Source organism: Saccostrea echinata, unplaced genomic scaffold, assembly GCF_033153115.1.
Source record: "Saccostrea echinata isolate AGI-Se365-2 ecotype Australia unplaced genomic scaffold, CSIRO_AGI_Sech_v1 ptg000001l, whole genome shotgun sequence".
Classification (NCBI taxonomy): domain Eukaryota; kingdom Metazoa; phylum Mollusca; class Bivalvia; order Ostreida; family Ostreidae; genus Saccostrea; species Saccostrea echinata.
The window spans coordinates 35,400,754-35,419,103 of record NW_026889750.1 but is presented as its reverse complement, the minus strand read 5'-3'; the positions used below and the strand labels follow the sequence as shown (position 1 = coordinate 35,419,103).

Here is an 18,350-nt window from a genome sequence, read left to right as displayed (position 1 = left end):
AAATCTTGGGGACAATGAGTCTGTAAAAATATGTGTCCTGTACCTTTCCTGCAGCGCGACTGTCGTTTTGAAGACAAATATTACGATCATATTTTGTTTAAAAAAGAAGCCATATACGTTTTACACGCCTCAAATTATATCAGAAAAAAGCGTGCAAACATTAGTGATAAAAACCAATCTAAAGATTTTTTTGCCTTGAAGCATGAAAATTTCAGGCATATTCTAGCTTTCTTGAATAATTATTAGAATTAATGTTTTTAAGATTTATAATTAGTACAAGACAAACGTCTATATATTTTATATTTCAGACACCAATGAATGTATTCGTGGTACATCGAACTGTGATAGCAATGCAGCATGCAAAAACACTAAGGGCGGGTTTACATGTAACTGTAATCCTGGTTTTTCCGGCGATGGACAAACTTGTTCAGGTATTGATATCTCAAATCTTACGTCACCATAGTCACTCAGGAGTGTGACCAAACAATCAAAATAAATCTTCTCTACCGTCGGACATCAGTCAGTCAGAATACTGGCATGATTATTAAAAGAAATGGTCCCTATACCAGAATTGTGAAATCTCAGCCTCTGGGCTCAGGATTCACACTCCATAGTAGAAGGTTGATTATATATTGAGAATACATTAAATCGTACAATATCTTCTTCCATAATCATGGACATCTACATGCAGTAGTAAATCTGTGTGCATGATTATAATAAGTACTCATACGTTTCATAGCAATAGGGTCAATGATTTAGAGACCCTGAGTGGGGCTTAATTGGTCATACATGTATATTGAAAATAAATTACAGTTTTTTGAAAATTTTCTCTACTCGTGAAAAACAAGCATACTGTCTCCATGATTATAATACATGCTTTGCTCGCTTCCAATGCAGAATTGAAAAATGCATAGCTCCCCGACCCACAGTCCAGGCGCAAAGATGGGTCTATTGTAGTCATATATTGGAAATACAGATACATATTGAAAGTTATTGTTCAGTGAACCTTGTCTTTGAATTTTTTACTCCTGAACGTCTAGGAGACAAGCTACACAAATATGATATCATAGTGTTCTCAGCAAACTGATTTTTGCACATGAGCTTAGCATTCCATTTTCGAGGTCGAAGCGGTCATAGGCTGAGAAACTCATGATACACAGGTGACTGACAAGCTCATGGACTTGTTACAAAAATAAATTTGTTGTTTATCACCAAACTCGTAAATAGCAACAGAAATAACGAAAAATGATAATGGTTAGATAGAGCAAATCATCGAAAAAATGATCAACATAAATCAAGCATTAAAACTAATTCAGCAGTAAATTTCAGCTTGCAGCAGTACAACGTTCGGCACACAATGTTCACAAACGTGCACTTGCAATGTCACAAACACGTTGGATTGTAATGATATAACTGGAGCTTGCACATGTAAATCTGGATGGAATGGTACAAATTGTGAGTTAGATATTGATGAATGTTCAAATGGAATGCGTATTTGTAATTCAACCACAGAGGAATGTGTAAATTCGGATGGATCATCGGCGTGTGTTTGTTTGTATGGATCAGATGGCAGTGGCTGTCTTTGTAAGTAACTATAAGTGTACTAGTATGTATTAAGTGATTGATTGTTTTTAACAATATTGTTCATTGTAAATCCGGAGTTTTTTAATTGGGGGAGAGGGGGGGGGGGTATTTGTACATGTACTTTTATTTGATCGTAAATACTTACAGATTCTGCTGTCTGAAAATTATCTATAATAATTGCTGTGCTTTCAACTCTCAGGAGAAGCTGTCTGCTATATGAAGCAAAATAATCTGTTGATTGCTTCTTTCTATTTATTTGCAATGTATAAGTGCCTTAACATTTAACTGCTTGAAGCTGTCCTTTAACAAGCTTGCTTGCTATTTAGCTTTAGTTTTAAGCTTTATCAGTAATATGAAAATGTTATTTAACAAGTACCTACAACAACGGAGGAAACAACCACATTCTCATTTGTTTCAACGTCTTCAATTGGTTCTATTACTTCAACCACTGATGATACAACATCAGACGAAACGGTGACATCTGGTGGCTTTACGTCGACACAAGCAATCACAACAGACCAACAAACAGCATCAGGGCAAAAATCTACTACAGGGGCTGCATCATCTGCACAACCGTCAACCACAAGTTCTGGAAGTTCTGTTCAACCTACCTCAACTGCTATGTCGTCGGCTCAACCAACAACAGATTCAGTCACATCTGCCCAACCGACAACTGAAGGGGTGACTTCTGCCAAACCAGCAACTACAGTTTCATTGACATCTGTAAAGCCAGTAACAACCGATTCCGTTACATCTGCCCAACCAGTTACTACTGACCAGATGACATCAAGTCAGGCTGTTACTACTGACTCACAAGTCTCCACCCCACAGTCTACCAATCTGCCTGTCTCTACGGGCGGGGTCACGACGGAAGGTACAGGAACTGCACATTTTTGTCCTGGAACCCTTTGAATTCTTTCACACCAATAGTTGTTTGGAACATTGGCACATCTACGTTACTTGTAGCACTAACATAATTCTTTCATGTATCAATATATACTTGTTGATTAATTTTTTCTTAATTCTTAGAATATACCTCTTAAACATAACTATCTATTTAAGATGTTATAGGAAAGATATACATGGTAAAACATGACGCTGGTGAAGGCCTGAACAAAACTGTATAATTCTCTCTCCTAAATAAGTCTTTGAAAACTATATGTATCACATATTCATATACATTTAACAAAATACTATTAAGGTAGTCAGTATCTAACATATAACGTCTCTTTCATTATTAACATTGGTAATTTGATTCTTTAAGGAAAATAATTTTTGTTAATATACTTACTTTTTGATTACATATACAAAAAAGGGTATTTGTGTGCAAAACCACATTGCCAATACATGCTATTTTACTGTTATAAAAGAGCATGTAGGATACGTGCTTCGTTGTCAAAGTGAAATCTGTTGATTTATAGTACAATCCACAACCGGTGGGGCTCCTGTCACTACGTCAGAAGCTGTTACAACTGAAACTTCAACCGCCCCAGTAACAACACAGTCAATAACAACAGAAGCTGTAACCACTGAAACCTCAACTGTCCCAGTAACAACCCAGGCAACAGCAGGTATTGAGATAATTTCAAATAAAATTATTCCTTCTTTTTTCAATGACACGATTAAAGAGTGTACAACTTTAATTAACATATCTTGAAACATTAACGGTTGTCTTCAATTAAGGCATGGTCAGGTTCTACAAATAAGTATATATTCTGCAAAAAAAAAGTATTTCGCAAGTTAATATTTTGCCTTTTTCAAATTCCAGCACCTACCACTTATCAACCAGGTAAGATGGTTAATGTACGCAAAGATATTTTGAAAATATTTGTTTATTTAAAATATAAAATTGATACAAAACATGCATTAAATTTTTTTCACAATCTTGCAGCATCCAATGAAAGAGTTTTCTCATCAACATTTACTTTTAACATAAATGGAAATGCTGCAGAAATAGAAGCCATTAAAGAAGAGATGAAAACAGCTGTGAGTTTTTCACCTAATACATAAAATTGTGGATCATTAACGCATTCTATAATAATTATAGGAGTTTTTAGAGATGCATATATTTCATTTTATACTATACCTTTTCTTTACATAGCTGACAGCACTTTACCAGGCTAGAATTACCGGATTCATAAAAGTCATTATAATCGACATCAGGTATACTTTCTACGTGGTATAAAATTAATATACAAGTATAGTCTAACTTAAGAAAAATATAATATCAGAAATAAAAATTAAACAAATCTCTCTCTAGCGACCGAAAAAAGGTCTGTTCTGAATTATTTTACAGCTGTTTTGTATAGAAAGCAATTTCAGTATTGATTGATGACCCAAAATGGATATTCCCATTCTAGTTTTTTAGCTCACCTGAGCTGAAAGCTTAATTGAGCTTTTCTGATCACATTTTGTCCGGCGTCCGTCAGTCTGTCTGTCTGTCTGTAAACTTTTCACATTTTCGACTTCTCCTCAAGAACCACTGGGCCAATTTCAACCAAACTTGCCACAAAGTATCCTTGGGTTAAGGGAATTCAAGTTTGTTCAAATGAAGGGCCACGCTCTCTTTCAAGGGGAGATTATTAGGAATTAGTGAAAAAATAATGGCATCATGTAAAAATCTTCTTCTCAAGAGCCATAGGGCCAAGGAAGATGAAACTCATGTGGAAGCATCCTCATGTAGTGTAGATTCAAATGTGTTCAAATCATGACCCCCGGGGTTAGGGCGGGGCCGCAATGGAGGATCAAAGTTTTACATAAGAAATATATAGGAAAAATCTTTAAAAATCTTCTTCTCAAGAACAGCAAAGCCATGATGAGTCATATTTATATAGAAGCATCCTCAGGTAGTGTAGATTCAAGTTTGTTCTGATCATGACCCCCGGGGGAAGGGCGGGGCCACAATGGAGGATCAAAGTTTGACATAGAAATATATAGGAAAAATCTTTAAAAATCTTCTTCTCAAGAACAGCAAAGCCATGATGAGTCATATTTATATGGAAGCATCCTCAGGTAGTGTAGATTCAAGTTTGTTCAAATCATGACCCCCGGGGGTAGGGCGGGGCTGCAATGGAGGATCAAAGTTTTACATAAGAAATATATAGGAAAATTTTTTAAAAATCTTCTTCTCAAGAACAGCAAAGCCATGATGAGTCATATTTATATGGAAGCATCCTCAGGTAGTGTAGATTCAAGTTTGTTCAAATCATGACCCCCGGGGGTAGGGCGGGGCTGCAATGGAGGATCAAAGTTTGACATAGAAATATATAGGAAAAATTTTTAAAAATTTTCTTCTCAAGAACAGCAAAGCCATGATGAGTCATATTTTTATGGAAGCATCCTCAGGTAGTGTAGATTCAAGTTTGTTCAAATCATGACCCCCGGGGGTAGGGCGGGGGCCGCAATGGAGGATCAAAGCTTGACATAGAAATATATAGGAAAATTTTTTAAAAATTTTCTTCTCAAGAACAGCAAAGCCATGATGAGTCATATTTTTATGGAAGCATCCTCAGGTAGTGTAGATTCAAGTTTGTTCAAATCTTGACCCCCGGGGTAAGGGCGGGGCCACAATGGAGGATCAAAGTTTTACATAAGAAATATATAGGAAAAATCTTTAAAAATCTTCTTCTCAAGAACAGCAAAGCCATGATGAGTCATATTTATATAGAAGCATCCTCAGGTAGTGTAGATTCAAGTTTGTTCTGATCATGACCCCCGGGGGAAGGGCGGGGCCACAATGGAGGATCAAAGTTTGACATAGAAATATATAGGAAAAATCTTTAAAAATCTTCTTCTCAAGAACAGCAAAGCCATGATGAGTCATATTTATATGGAAGCATCCTCAGGTAGTGTAGATTCAAGTTTGTTCAAATCATGACCCCCGGGGGTAGGGCGGGGCTGCAATGGAGGATCAAAGTTTTACATAAGAAATATATAGGAAAATTTTTTAAAAATCTTCTTCTCAAGAACAGCAAAGCCATGATGAGTCATATTTATATGGAAGCATCCTCAGGTAGTGTAGATTCAAGTTTGTTCAAATCATGACCCCCGGGGGTAGGGCGGGGCTGCAATGGAGGATCAAAGTTTGACATAGAAATATATAGGAAAAATTTTTAAAAATTTTCTTCTCAAGAACAGCAAAGCCATGATGAGTCATATTTTTATGGAAGCATCCTCAGGTAGTGTAGATTCAAGTTTGTTCAAATCATGACCCCCGGGGGTAGGGCGGGGGCCGCAATTGAGGATCAAAGCTTGACATAGAAATATATAGGAAAATTTTTTAAAAATTTTCTTCTCAAGAACAGCAAAGCCATGATGAGTCATATTTTTATGGAAGCATCCTCAGGTAGTGTAGATTCAAGTTTGTTCAAATCTTGACCCCCGGGGTAAGGGCAGGGCCACAATGGAGGATCAAAGTTTGACATAGAAATATATAGGAAATTTTTTTAAAACTTCTTCTTTTCAAGAACAGCAAAGCCATGATGAGTCATATTTATATGGAAGCATCCTCAGGTAGTGTAGATTCAAGTTTGTTCAAATCATGACCCCCGGGGGTAGGGCGGGGCTGCAATGGAGGATCAAAGTTTTACATTGAATATATATAGGAAAAATTTTTAAAAATCTTCTTCTCAAGAACAGCAAAGCCATGATGAGTCATATTTTTATGGAAGCATCCTCTGGTAGTGTAGATTCAAGTTTGTTCAAATCATTACCCCCGGGGTTAGGGCGGGGCCACAATGGAGGATCAAAGTTTGACATAGAAATATATAGGAAAAATCTTCAAAAATCTTCTTCTCAAGAACAGCAAAGCCATGATGAGTCATATTTAAATGGAAGCATCCTCAGGTAGTGTAGATTCAAATTTGTTCAAATCATGACCCCCGGGATTAGGGCGGGGCCACAATGGAGGATCAAAGTTTGACATAGAAATATATAGGAAAAATCTTTAAAAATCTTCTTCTCAAGAACAGCAAAGCCATGATGAGTCATATTTATATGGAAGCATCCTCTGGTAGTGTAGATTCAAGTTTGTTCAAATCATGACCCCCGGGGGTAGGGCGGGGCTGCAATGGAGGATCAAAGTTTTACATAAGAAATATATAGGAAAAATCTTTAAAAATCTTCTTCTCAAGAACAGCAAAGCCATGATGAGTCATATTTATATGGAAGCATCCTCAGGTAGTGTAGATTCAAGTTTGTTCAAACCATGACCCCCAGGAGTAGGGCGGGGACACAATGGAGGATCAAAGTTTGACATAGAAATATATAGGAAAATATCTTCTTCTGAAGAACTGAAAACCATGATTAGTCATTTTCATATGGAAGCATCCTCAGGTAGTGTAGATTCAATTTTGTTCAAATGACCCCCAGGGGTAGGGTGGGGCCTAATGGGGATGGAAAGTTTTACATAAGAACATATAAAAAAAAGATTTCTTCTCAAGAATAGAAAAGCTATGTTTAGTCATATTGATATGGAGCATCCTCAGGTAGTGTAGATTCAAGTTTGTTCAAATGATGACCCCTGGGATAGGGAGGAGCCACAATGGGGGATCAAATTTTTACAAAGGAATATATGGGAATTTTTTTTAAATATCTTCTCAAGTACAAAAAAGCCATTTGTTATATTGACATGGAAGCATCATCAGGTAGTTTAAAATTCAAGCCCCCCCCCCCCCCCCCAGTAATCTTTTCAATACTGAACTGATTTGTGCTTTTGACTAGCCAGTGTGCTCAGGAGAGCGATATGGCCCATGGGCCTCTTGTTTTTAATTTGAAAAGTAAAATAAAAAAATTTTCTACTTAAATTTCCACAGATCAAAATGGTGAGTTGTCTAGACCTAAGATTATGATTTATGGAAAAAATTGCTATTACTAATTTTTTGCTAATTTGCTACATGTTATTATCGAAGAATTTGCATGAATTATTTATCTGAACAACCAATTTTAATCGAATATCATCCCTGTAAAGTATATAAATGTTGATTTTTAATTCTATTTAAAACTTCAAGGCTAGACAATTTGTTATGTAGACAATAGTATTGAATACATTTTAACGGTCTGCTCAGCTTGGTAATGATTATAAGACCGAATAATAAAGACTGCATGAGTTGCCTGTAAAACATCTTGGTTAATACCATTCTGTAAACACAAACAATGCAACAGGTTCGCACATGAAAATGGAAGCAAAAATTGTTATTAATTACTAATATGTTATTTCAATTCGATATATATGATTTAGATTGATAAAAATGATCCCAATGGATTTCCCAATTATTGTGTATATGGTTAAGTACAATATGTCATATCTTTCTACAAATTTACTCCCTTTCTCTTGTAGATTTGGAAGTGTGATTGTCCAACACAGCGTCGTGACGTCAAGTTCATCTGTGGATCAGACACGGAGCGATTTTGCAAAGACATTGAATAGTTTGGCTACTGGAAGTCTGACAGTAACATACAATAGCACACAAATCCCCTTGCAATCTATAAACGTCACAGACTCTAACGGGAATACCAAAAGTAGGTTACTTCATCTTAAAAATTCAGGTCAATCCTCGCTTTAATGGAATGGATGTTAATCAATTATAAATAAAGTCTATCTGTCTCTGCTGTAAAGCTTAACATTGATGTGAAATGCACTTGAATTATTTCTACATTAGGTTATATAAATCACTCCCTTATCATTGGTTGTTTATTCATATGTCTTTCTTTGTAGCTATTAGTATATCGTCCAGTTCCACTAGCTGTACAGTATTTGACACTATCAATACGTGTCCAGCTGGTCAACGTTGCTCTGAAATAGATGGATTAGTTAAGTGCAGGTAAAGCCAGTTACTGATTGTCTATTTGATAACTCATTCACCTATGAGTGTTTGAGTGATTTTGTGATTTTAATACTTCTTTATTCTTTTGCAGGGAAATAGAAAGTGACGGTAAGAAAGTTTTGCTTTGCTAAAATATGATATGAAGGGCATTTTTTTCTCAGTATATTGAAGAAAAATTATACTGTCTATTTTAAAGCATGGTGATAATAAACGTCATGTATTTAAGAAAATGACAATTAGTATTGAAATGCTATTTCTTTGACAGACTCCTTTAAGCTGATTGTGGGACTTGGCGTAGGAATCCCTCTGTTCTTTATAGCTATCCTAGTTCTAGCGATTATTTGTATATACTACCGTAGACGGAAGTACAGAAAGAGCTCATTAAGTTCTGAGGAAGATGACCTAGATAGGTATGTCGTTAAAATGATACATAACTACGCGTTGTATATCAAAATGCTTTGCTTTTGTTCCTGAAAAAGACATTTTAAGTATTTTTCAAAGAAAAAAGAATATTCATGATTCTTAATTATGAATACATGTATATCATTGAACACAGTTTATCTGTAAATTATTGAGATGTTATTACATGTAACTTTAGAGCCGAAAGACATAAAATTATTAACAAATAAAATGATACTCGATTAAAATGCAGATATATGTATTTTCTGTATGCTGATGAACATGTCCCAGAAGCAGATTTGAGATGTCACTATCCATTAGCTGCAGAACTGTAGCTCTCCGAAAAAAAAAATCGACAGACCGGAGAGCTACAGTGCCACCTATAGAAAAAACTGTATATTTATTGCGCACAAAAAAGTGCGCTGTTTCTCGATTTATTTCTCCGTATTTTTAAACTGCAATCTTTACATATTACTGACCGTGTGTTCCTAACACATTTTTGCACTATTCCCACGTCAAAACATTTCCTATAGCCGTTGTTAATAGCCCTCCTGGACCTGAAATTAAGACAATCCAAAATTTCGCTTGTTTATACTGCCACTTTGCGTGGCTAGACAATTTGGCCAAACGTGCTTCGTAAAGATGTCAACTACAAGATTAATTGATAGAGGTCTAAGGAATTTTTTTGAAATCGAGCTTTTGTGCAGGTGAGGTAAGAATTGGAGAAATAAATCCAGAACCGAGCCAAATTTTTTGTGCGCAATAAATATACAGTTTTTTCTATGGGTGGCACTGTAGTTCTCCGGTCTGTCAATTTTTTTGCGGAGAGCTACAGTTCTGCAGCTAGCTATCCATCTGATGTTGATATTACTGAGCGACAAAATAAGACAAACTTTTTCCTTCTCGAAGTACACAACAGCCACCCAAACATTCTTGACAGTAATTAAACCTATAATTTGCACAACTTTGATTTTTTGGGAAACCTGTGAAGACAGTCTGAGCCAGATCTGGGTTGCTCGTTGGGCGGACAAGTTGCCAGATTAAATCTCTAAATTATGCCTGCAATAAACTAGGACCAAGAAGACGACAGATAGTCTTTTGGTGTTCCTTGTTTAGTTTGCAACGGCTCTTTTATTATTTATTATTTCCGTGCATAAAATGCTTTAAATGCACCATACTCCACTCGAACGTCTCATGGCATTGTTATTTACTATTCCAACACTTCAAACAAAATACAATTCCTTTATTTGTGTTACAGGTTGAACATTTGAAATGTTAAAACCATGATTTTATCTTTTTGATACAGAACTAATTAATGTACTATATTTCTTCCTGCTATTTCAATGTTTTATTTTGTTTGTTTGTTTCAAGCAATTTTTAAAGTCTGCTGCAGGTACCCGCTAACCATGACGTTTACAACAATATTTTTGTTACCTGTTAAATTTCATTTCAAGCACATGTATTTTCTTTGCAATATTTATAAAATATCTCTTCATGTCTATGGATAATTTTGTGGAAGGACATCAGAAATTAAAAAAAAATGTGTCCCATTAATTTACGAGGAATCCTCATAATTCATGTATAAGCTAAAGTAAATCAAGTCTTATCAAGAGAAGTACATACCAAAAAATTAATAAATAAACTTTTTTCAGGACAATGCACACAGAGGGCTTCTTTAAGTCGGGAATCCCCACAAAGATTGACAGCTGGGGTAGACGTGGTCCCTATTCACTGCGGAACTGGGGAGATGACTCAAGTATATCAGATATGAATGAACGAAGGGGAAGAGGCGGGGATGGATTTGATAATACATACCGTGGGGGAAGAGAAGTCTACAGTAAGTCGTTTTCAGCCTTCATGTATGTTTTGTTTATTGTAAATTTTGAAAGATCAACCACTCTATTTTATTGGTAATTTTCTAAAGTTTTGATAGCATTATATATAAGATGATATTAAATGGAACATTTTATTTTCAGTGTATGATAATGGAGCAAAATCTAATTTTTCCTGGGATTTTATGTATCAAGCACTAGATCCCAATACACAATATCAAATTAAACGACCTCAGGCTGAGACCAGACCGCATCCACTTTATGTAAGATTTTGAATTACTACAGAAAAATCTTATCAAATTAAGTATGGTTTAATATTTCTGTTATTTAAATTGGAAAAATATATACACAATCTATTTCAATGGGAAAAAATTCGTTGCATTTACCAAATTTGGCTGACGTTAAGGGCATGGTATCTTCTTGATTTCATTATTGACCAGGAAATTACACAATGACCAAATATTTCATTTTATTGCAGAAAAAATCTGACCCTTAGACTCAGGGTATTGATCTGAAATCCATACTCTTCCATAAATGTGCCAAGTCAAATGCTATCATCAGGATCTTGTGATTTGTCATTCCATTAACAGTTTATTCGTTTGTATGCATTGGTTTTACACTGAGACATTTAATTCATCCTGTTCTTTTCGTTGAGATGCATATCATAAGGTACCAAGTGCAATGCCTCACCTTCAGGAACATTTGAACCCCTATCTGATTAAAAGGATGGAATATCAAATGATTTGGAAATAGCATTCTCTAGGAAACATGAATCTTATTGCATAATTTTTCGTGTTTTAAATTGTGTTCAGATATTATACGATATATTAGGCTAAAAATTATCGACAAAACTTATTAATGAGTTTTATCATTTATTTTATATGTAAACTTGACAAATTCCATTTATGTATTAGCTTTGTTAGAGTTTGTTAGAGTTTGATTACTATTGTTTTATCTGTGCGTGTCTTGAAATATATAAATACATATCTCAATACTTCCTTTCATATAAAACGTGATATAATCTTTTTTTATTCAATCAAATGCATTTACATACTTATTTTGTTGTTTAAAGTATATATTTATAAATGTTTATACAAAATAAATAATATTTTTGTACATCGAAGTTGACATTGTATACTCGATTTCAAAGTGCCCGGTAATTGTATAGATCTACATTTTTTACAAAGGCATTTTTTTTTTTTACTTTTTTTTTATATTCCGACTGCGCATCTTGCTATTTACGATTTATTTCGAGACTTAAATGGTAAAGTTCTCTCCACAGTAAAAAGAACCGATGCTTTGACCAGGGACGGCGGCTTTTACATCCTTCCGCTATTCATATGAAGAGATCGTTCACTTCTGACCTATTTAACACTCTCGGTTTGCAGTGTATGACCTACCCGAAGTACGTTTATTTAACGGATACGTTGTTTCAATTGAAGTACTGGTACACTAATTTGCTATTCTGATAATTAATCAACACAAGTCTTTACAACTAGGAAAACTTTTCCTTCAACATCGCCAAAATAAGAAAGAAACCGTAAAAACGATATTTCATTATTATCACGAAGTTTTTTAACAAGAATACAAAGGGACATACCCCACTGATTTTCAGTGCATGTCTGTAATTTGAGTATTGACCCCACCTCGGCAGAATCGGCATTCCAGCAGAAACCGGTGCTACGTATTCTCGTACCAGGGTTTTCGATTCCTGTGCTTACAAATATATTCCTATTCTGGATTATTTTACTGTCCAAGAGGATAAAAAAAATTTAAGGAAAGTCTGTTGACTTTCTACTTTCAAGTAAGTAAGTTATTATCTACATAGATAGTATTTTATTAGCATGGGCGTTTAGATACACATACTTAAAAGGTGACAAGGGCTTTATGGGATACTGTAGAAACCATACTTGTACCCGAACATAAATTTTCAATATCACCACATGCAACATACACCATTTTGCGAATTAATGTCAACCTGAGAGCTTAGATAAGATGCAACTACGCATAATAACATCTTTATATGCCTTTAACTTAAAAGAAAAGTAAGATATAATTCTGCCCATTCATAATTATCAAAGTAAATGATAAATACCAGATTACACAAAATTTAATGAAATATGTTTTATCAGAAATTACACTTTGATGTTTAGCTTTAATAATAAATGATATTGTTTGAAATACGCGTTAAGGGCGTGTCTCTACCAAGCTCGGCTCAATGCTGTTTCGCAAGTGACCAATCGGAAAGAATTCAAAAATCATACATTTATGTAGAGCAGCAGGTTTGAAAACTCATTTCTGTTGTTTATCTTGATGTCATTAAATTGAATAATGAAAAGCAACAAATTAAAGTTGAAAATGAAACCTATAAAAGGTAATACATTGCCAAATTATTATAAGCGCGACAACTCTGTATTTCTCCTTTAAATTAAGAGGAAAACTTAAGTCAGAAAACATATTGAGGGAGAAGAATAATTAAATTTTATTACATTTTCAACATTGAAATACTCTGATTTATAAACTTATCGAATAAAAGTGATATTCTCTCACAGTGTGAAAGGATACCAAAGTGATATTCTTTGACAGTGTGAAAGGATATCAAAATAAGTATAAAATAATTTCTTGACCGTAATCTGATAGAGATAGTAACGAAACCATCTTGATAGAGTCTAAAACTGCCAGTTCATTCCCAAATATGTTACTAAAATCTATGGAGGTTACAATGTTTTCAATCTCACAACTTGTATTAAGAAAAGACATAGGCAAAGGTAAAATAAAAAGATGTAATAAACAGAAAATTCAATGTTTTGTAGTTGGCTATGGAATTTATTTCACTCGTGAGAGAGGATTTGTTTGATATTTTCACTTATGCTTCTCACTCGTGAAAATGTCAAAAAATCCTGTCCCACTCATGAAATAAATTCCATATTTCACAACAAAACATTGAATATCCTCTATATATATTGTTCTTCTTTGTTCTCCTTATAACTCCCATGCTAAAAATCGAATAGAACTAACCAAAATTGTCAAAATAATCAGAAATACACTTACAAGAGGAACAACAGTTGCGATGACATTTTTGGCAGTTTTATTTGGTTCCCCCACTTTCACAGGGATAAGGACTTACATATACATGTATATGACAATACTGGTAGAAATGGACATATTTTTATTAGAGAACTATCATAAAAAATCGGCCTCCTAAGTCTGTGACATTAACTCTATTTTACATACACAAATAGTGAATTAAAATCAATCTTAAGTAACACTGGCTTGGATCTATTTACGTATCATGTTACTTATTATGAACTGTCAAACAAATTGATTGACAAATACTGTAGTGTAACAGATTGGTTAAAAATGAAAAGATATCTTAAAAAATCATTGATGAAATAGGTGTGTGCAGTTTTATCAAAATAGAAAAAAATTACGCATTTTTTGCTTTCCTTTACTAATTATCAATTTTGAATTTTCAACGAATAAATGACGAAAAACAACAACTACTACTTCTACTAGTACGTATCTTCCTCTGGGCCGACATACGAAGATGGTAAGAATATATACAATGCAACACCTAACATAAAATTTTCAACAGATTTTCTAAAAAAAAAAAATCTTTAAATTCCGTACGAAAAAAAAAATAAACTTGTAAGATACGCTTTATAAATTGAAGCAATTAAAACAACTCATTTAAATTTCAATAACTCTTCCCGTATATATACAGGGTAGGAAAAGTTTGAAACAGCTTCTAATTACTTGCAATACTGTATAGCAGAAAGTCGCCCAATTGCTTCAAATGAAATAAGTTTGAGAAGGTTAAATCATTACATTACTTTATAATATTTTAGGAATGTTAGTGAAGCTAGATAATTTTACTTCTTTTGTCAAACTTTTCAAAAGGTGTATACTGTATGCTTCCTCTGAGATGATTCATTGAAATCAGCAGGCCCTCTTTCGGTGCGTCTACTTAGAATGATTGGTCTTTGTAATTTTGGAATATTCCTGTCACTTTTATGAATCATTATGAAACCCTCACTTCAAGACAAAGTATAAGAACTTCTTGTAGTAACTGATCTCGCTTTTCTTCTTAAGCATGTAAATTTTAGTATCTTCGAGTACTTTTATACGGCGAGAAATTTACTCACGAGTATATTTACTCAAGAGCAAATTTGCTACTGTGTGCAAAAGTAAATTTACAACTCGTTCTCCTATGATTTTAAGTACTGTGAATAAATAATATCATTTTTTAAATCCTGATTTCAATAAAAAAAGGCTTCATTCTGGAGAAAGAGAATTCTTTTATATGTATAAATAAAGCATTGGGGTTACAGTATGATGCTTATTTGTTCGTAAGATTAAAAAAAACACACAATCGAATATCTAGTTTGAGAAGATACTCTTGTAAAATTGAATGATGAACAATGGTTGGAAAATTTGAAAATTAAGAAAGAGACTGATCTTTTCATCCTTGGAAGGCTTAATGGAAAGCTTTCTATATCAAGAAACACCATAGATGAATCATTTAACACACATGAGTAAACCGATTTGCACCTGCCCATGACTAGAAGTAAATATGCTTATAAGAGTATTTTGCACATAAGTAAAAGTGTTTATACATCGGGATATGCTTACATGAGTGTATTTACACATATACAATTCATTTGCTTATGTTTGTTTGTTAGTTTGTTTTTTGTTTAACGTCCCTCTCGAGAATTTTTCACTTAAAAGGAGACGCCACCACTTGCTGGTGGAGGGCTGCAAATTTACACCTATACTCGGCACTCAGGGCCATTACGTAACCGTTCACAGTAGCTCAATCGGTAGAGCGCTCGCTCCGTGATCGGGAGGTCGTGAGTTCGAATCTCGGCCGCGACTGATCTAAGTCGATTAAAATTGGGTAGCAACTGTTCCTTCGCCATGCGCTCGGCACTTAGAAGTGAAAGTAGCGGGTCCTTCGGATGAGATCTTAAAAACCGAGGCCCCATGTCACGGTAGGCGTTGGCACGATAAAGATTCCTCACTGCTCAATGGCCTTGAGTGCCGAGTAAAGGTCAAAATTTGAAGCCCTATCACCGGTGTATGGTGACGACTCTATATGAGTGAAAAAATCTCAAATGGGACGTAAAACAACAATCAATCAATCAGGGCCATTCCGCAGTCAGGGATCTTTTTTGTGCCAGCACCAACTGCGACATGGGACCTCGGTTTATATGGGCTCATCCGAGAACCAGCATTTGCTTATGAGTAAAGCACGCCATATAAACATGGTATTTAACTACAAGATTGATTTGTATAGGTGCTTGGTACATGTAGTAGATACATTATTCTATTAATGCTCACAATAACGATGTAAAGTCATTTACCAACTGTGAATCAGGAAATGTGCGAGGTAGGCTTTTTTATGCATAACATTCTTAAAATCATAATCTTTAATAACATTCAAACGTCGATAAATATTCAACAGTCTGTTAAAAGATACAATGTATGTTATAAACATTCTAGGAAAATAAATATTCTTTGTCCAAATAAACTAAAGCTTTTCATCACAGACATTGTAGAAATAGCTTTACCTGCACTTTTAAAATAATTTTATGTGTCACATCTTAAAAGATTCTGAAAACAAACCCCACACATTGGTTAATTTAACATTTTTTAAACAAAATAATTTCATTACGAAAATTTGATTATAACAGAACATGTTTTCAAGTATTATACATAGACTCTATATGTACATAGCACACATATATGGTATATGTATTTAGCATAAAACCATAAAATGTAAGTCACGTTCCTAAATTCAATAAAATTGGAAAAAAGAAAAAAAAATGCAAAATTAAACATAACATTGAACTTCAAATACTAGCCTAAAGAAAATACTGTCATCATTTTTGAACGCTTGAGGAGACCAAAGGCGAGTTCATGAGACATCAAGCAATTATTTTTGACATTCCTCTTTTAATGAAAATTCAGGATAACTGGCTTGATGCTTGTAGTAGAGTGCACGTAAGATTGTTTTCCTGATCCCAGTTTAAACTTCCACAGAGTAGAGCGATGAGGTCAGAATTCAAAGCTTCTTAAGATAGTCTGTTTTTTGCTCTTCGTTCGACATAAGATATTGTTTCATATCGTCCTGATAAATCTCTTTTGATTTGGTTTTTATTTTTATAGTTATCAAGAATATTAAATCTTGCAATTATTCCAATAGATTGTAAATAAATTTCCTTTATTTATACGTTCATGTATTATACCATTGTTAATGCTAGAATTCAGCTTGAAACCAATTCATTGAATATCCCCACATCTCTATGTACCTGCATATTTCTTGATACTTGTATGTACGCGGGGCATTTGAAAAGTTCTGAGAACTGTTTGATAAAATATTAACCATTTAACGGAAATTACTGAATTTGATATCATTGGACAGATCACAAAAATATACACATATTATGACGTCACTTTGTAATTTTCATTACGTAATAACTCCGAAAATGACGTCAGAATCTCGAATGTCTAGAATACTGAAAATAAAAATGACGTAACAAGAGACACAATTTCAGTGAAGTAAAATTTTAAAGTCCAGTTTTGCTCATTACTCGGATGCACGCTAAAGGACACAACTGCCAGTTGGAAAAATGTTTACATAGACTACAGTCTATCATATGAACTTATATTCAGGGGCTCCTATAGTTCTGAGATGGTTTAAGAGTGTGTCAAACATAGCATGTTATTATCGAATCCCGCGCAAAATATTGGATAAAAAAGACGTTGCTGTGAGAAAATTACAACGTTGACAATCACAGGAGAATAGTGGATGGTGTTACAGACTTTGCTGGCATTAATTTGTCAGTTGTTTTAACCAAGGACAAGATAGGCTAAGACCCCCTTTTGGCCCCTGGTTTGGGGTGTCTTTTAGAATGATGCAACAGTTTATCAATAAAAACCTGTTGTCATCCTTGCCACAAAATGAGTATTGGTTCTAAGTTATGAGATACACAGAAGTCACAGGAAGGTCAGAAAATATGTCAATTTCCCAATTTTCCCATTTTTATGCAATTTTTCATCGATTTTACGACACACTTTGTTTCAGAAAACATAGAACACAAGCTTGCCTATCTACCAAATTTATATATTTCATACACTAGTATCAGATGCATCTTATGTACAAAAATCTTAGATAGGCAAGCTTGTGCTCTATGTTTCCCGAAGTGAAAAGTATCTCAAATCTGACGAAATTCCACCAGAATTGAGGAAATTCGGGAAAATGTTCTACTTCTGCACCCTCTAGTGGCCTGCATGTAAGCCTTGAATCAAAATTAGTACTGGTTTTAAAACAAGCATCATTTTAAGTTCTTAAATACAAACTATCACAATTTTAACTGTGTTCTGATTTTTAAATCAAATAAGGGGCAACATTCGGCCCTTACCATACCTTGTCCTTTGCGGGAACGATTAAAGCTCAAGAAAGGTTAAGCAAAGGGTGTCCTATATTTTCTCGTAAAAATCAAAATGGCGCCGGTGTAGTTCTGACCCCACTGTAACTCGATATGTTCATACTTTTTAAATCATGGAAAATAAATAAGATTGTACATGGTAATGGAACTTTGAAGTATTTTTTTGAGTCGAAAGTCAAAAAGAATAGTGAGTTTTGGATCGCCGAAGTAGAAATAATCTGAGAAAATACGCACAGAAACAAGTCCGGGGGAAGACTTTT

General features: G+C 34.4%; 1 protein-coding gene across 1 annotated transcript in view; it reads left to right on the top strand.

The window, feature by feature from the left end:
* LOC133197141 (mucin-4-like) overlaps window positions 1–11,597 on the top strand; it is a 32,021-nt gene extending 20,424 nt beyond the window's left edge. The window contains exons 30-43 of the mRNA XM_061333008.1: window positions 309–431; window positions 618–620; window positions 1,958–2,458; window positions 3,006–3,155; window positions 3,353–3,373; window positions 3,476–3,570; window positions 3,686–3,747; window positions 7,922–8,103; window positions 8,300–8,405; window positions 8,500–8,516; window positions 8,674–8,818; window positions 10,460–10,644; window positions 10,784–10,902; window positions 11,118–11,597. Of these exons, the coding sequence (XP_061188992.1) occupies window positions 309–431; window positions 618–620; window positions 1,958–2,458; window positions 3,006–3,155; window positions 3,353–3,373; window positions 3,476–3,570; window positions 3,686–3,747; window positions 7,922–8,103; window positions 8,300–8,405; window positions 8,500–8,516; window positions 8,674–8,818; window positions 10,460–10,644; window positions 10,784–10,902; window positions 11,118–11,135 (1,727 nt within the window). The 3' untranslated portion in view covers window positions 11,136–11,597. The remainder of the gene's footprint in view (window positions 1–308; window positions 432–617; window positions 621–1,957; window positions 2,459–3,005; window positions 3,156–3,352; window positions 3,374–3,475; window positions 3,571–3,685; window positions 3,748–7,921; window positions 8,104–8,299; window positions 8,406–8,499; window positions 8,517–8,673; window positions 8,819–10,459; window positions 10,645–10,783; window positions 10,903–11,117) is intronic.
* The last annotated feature ends 6,753 nt before the right edge of the window (window positions 11,598–18,350 follow it).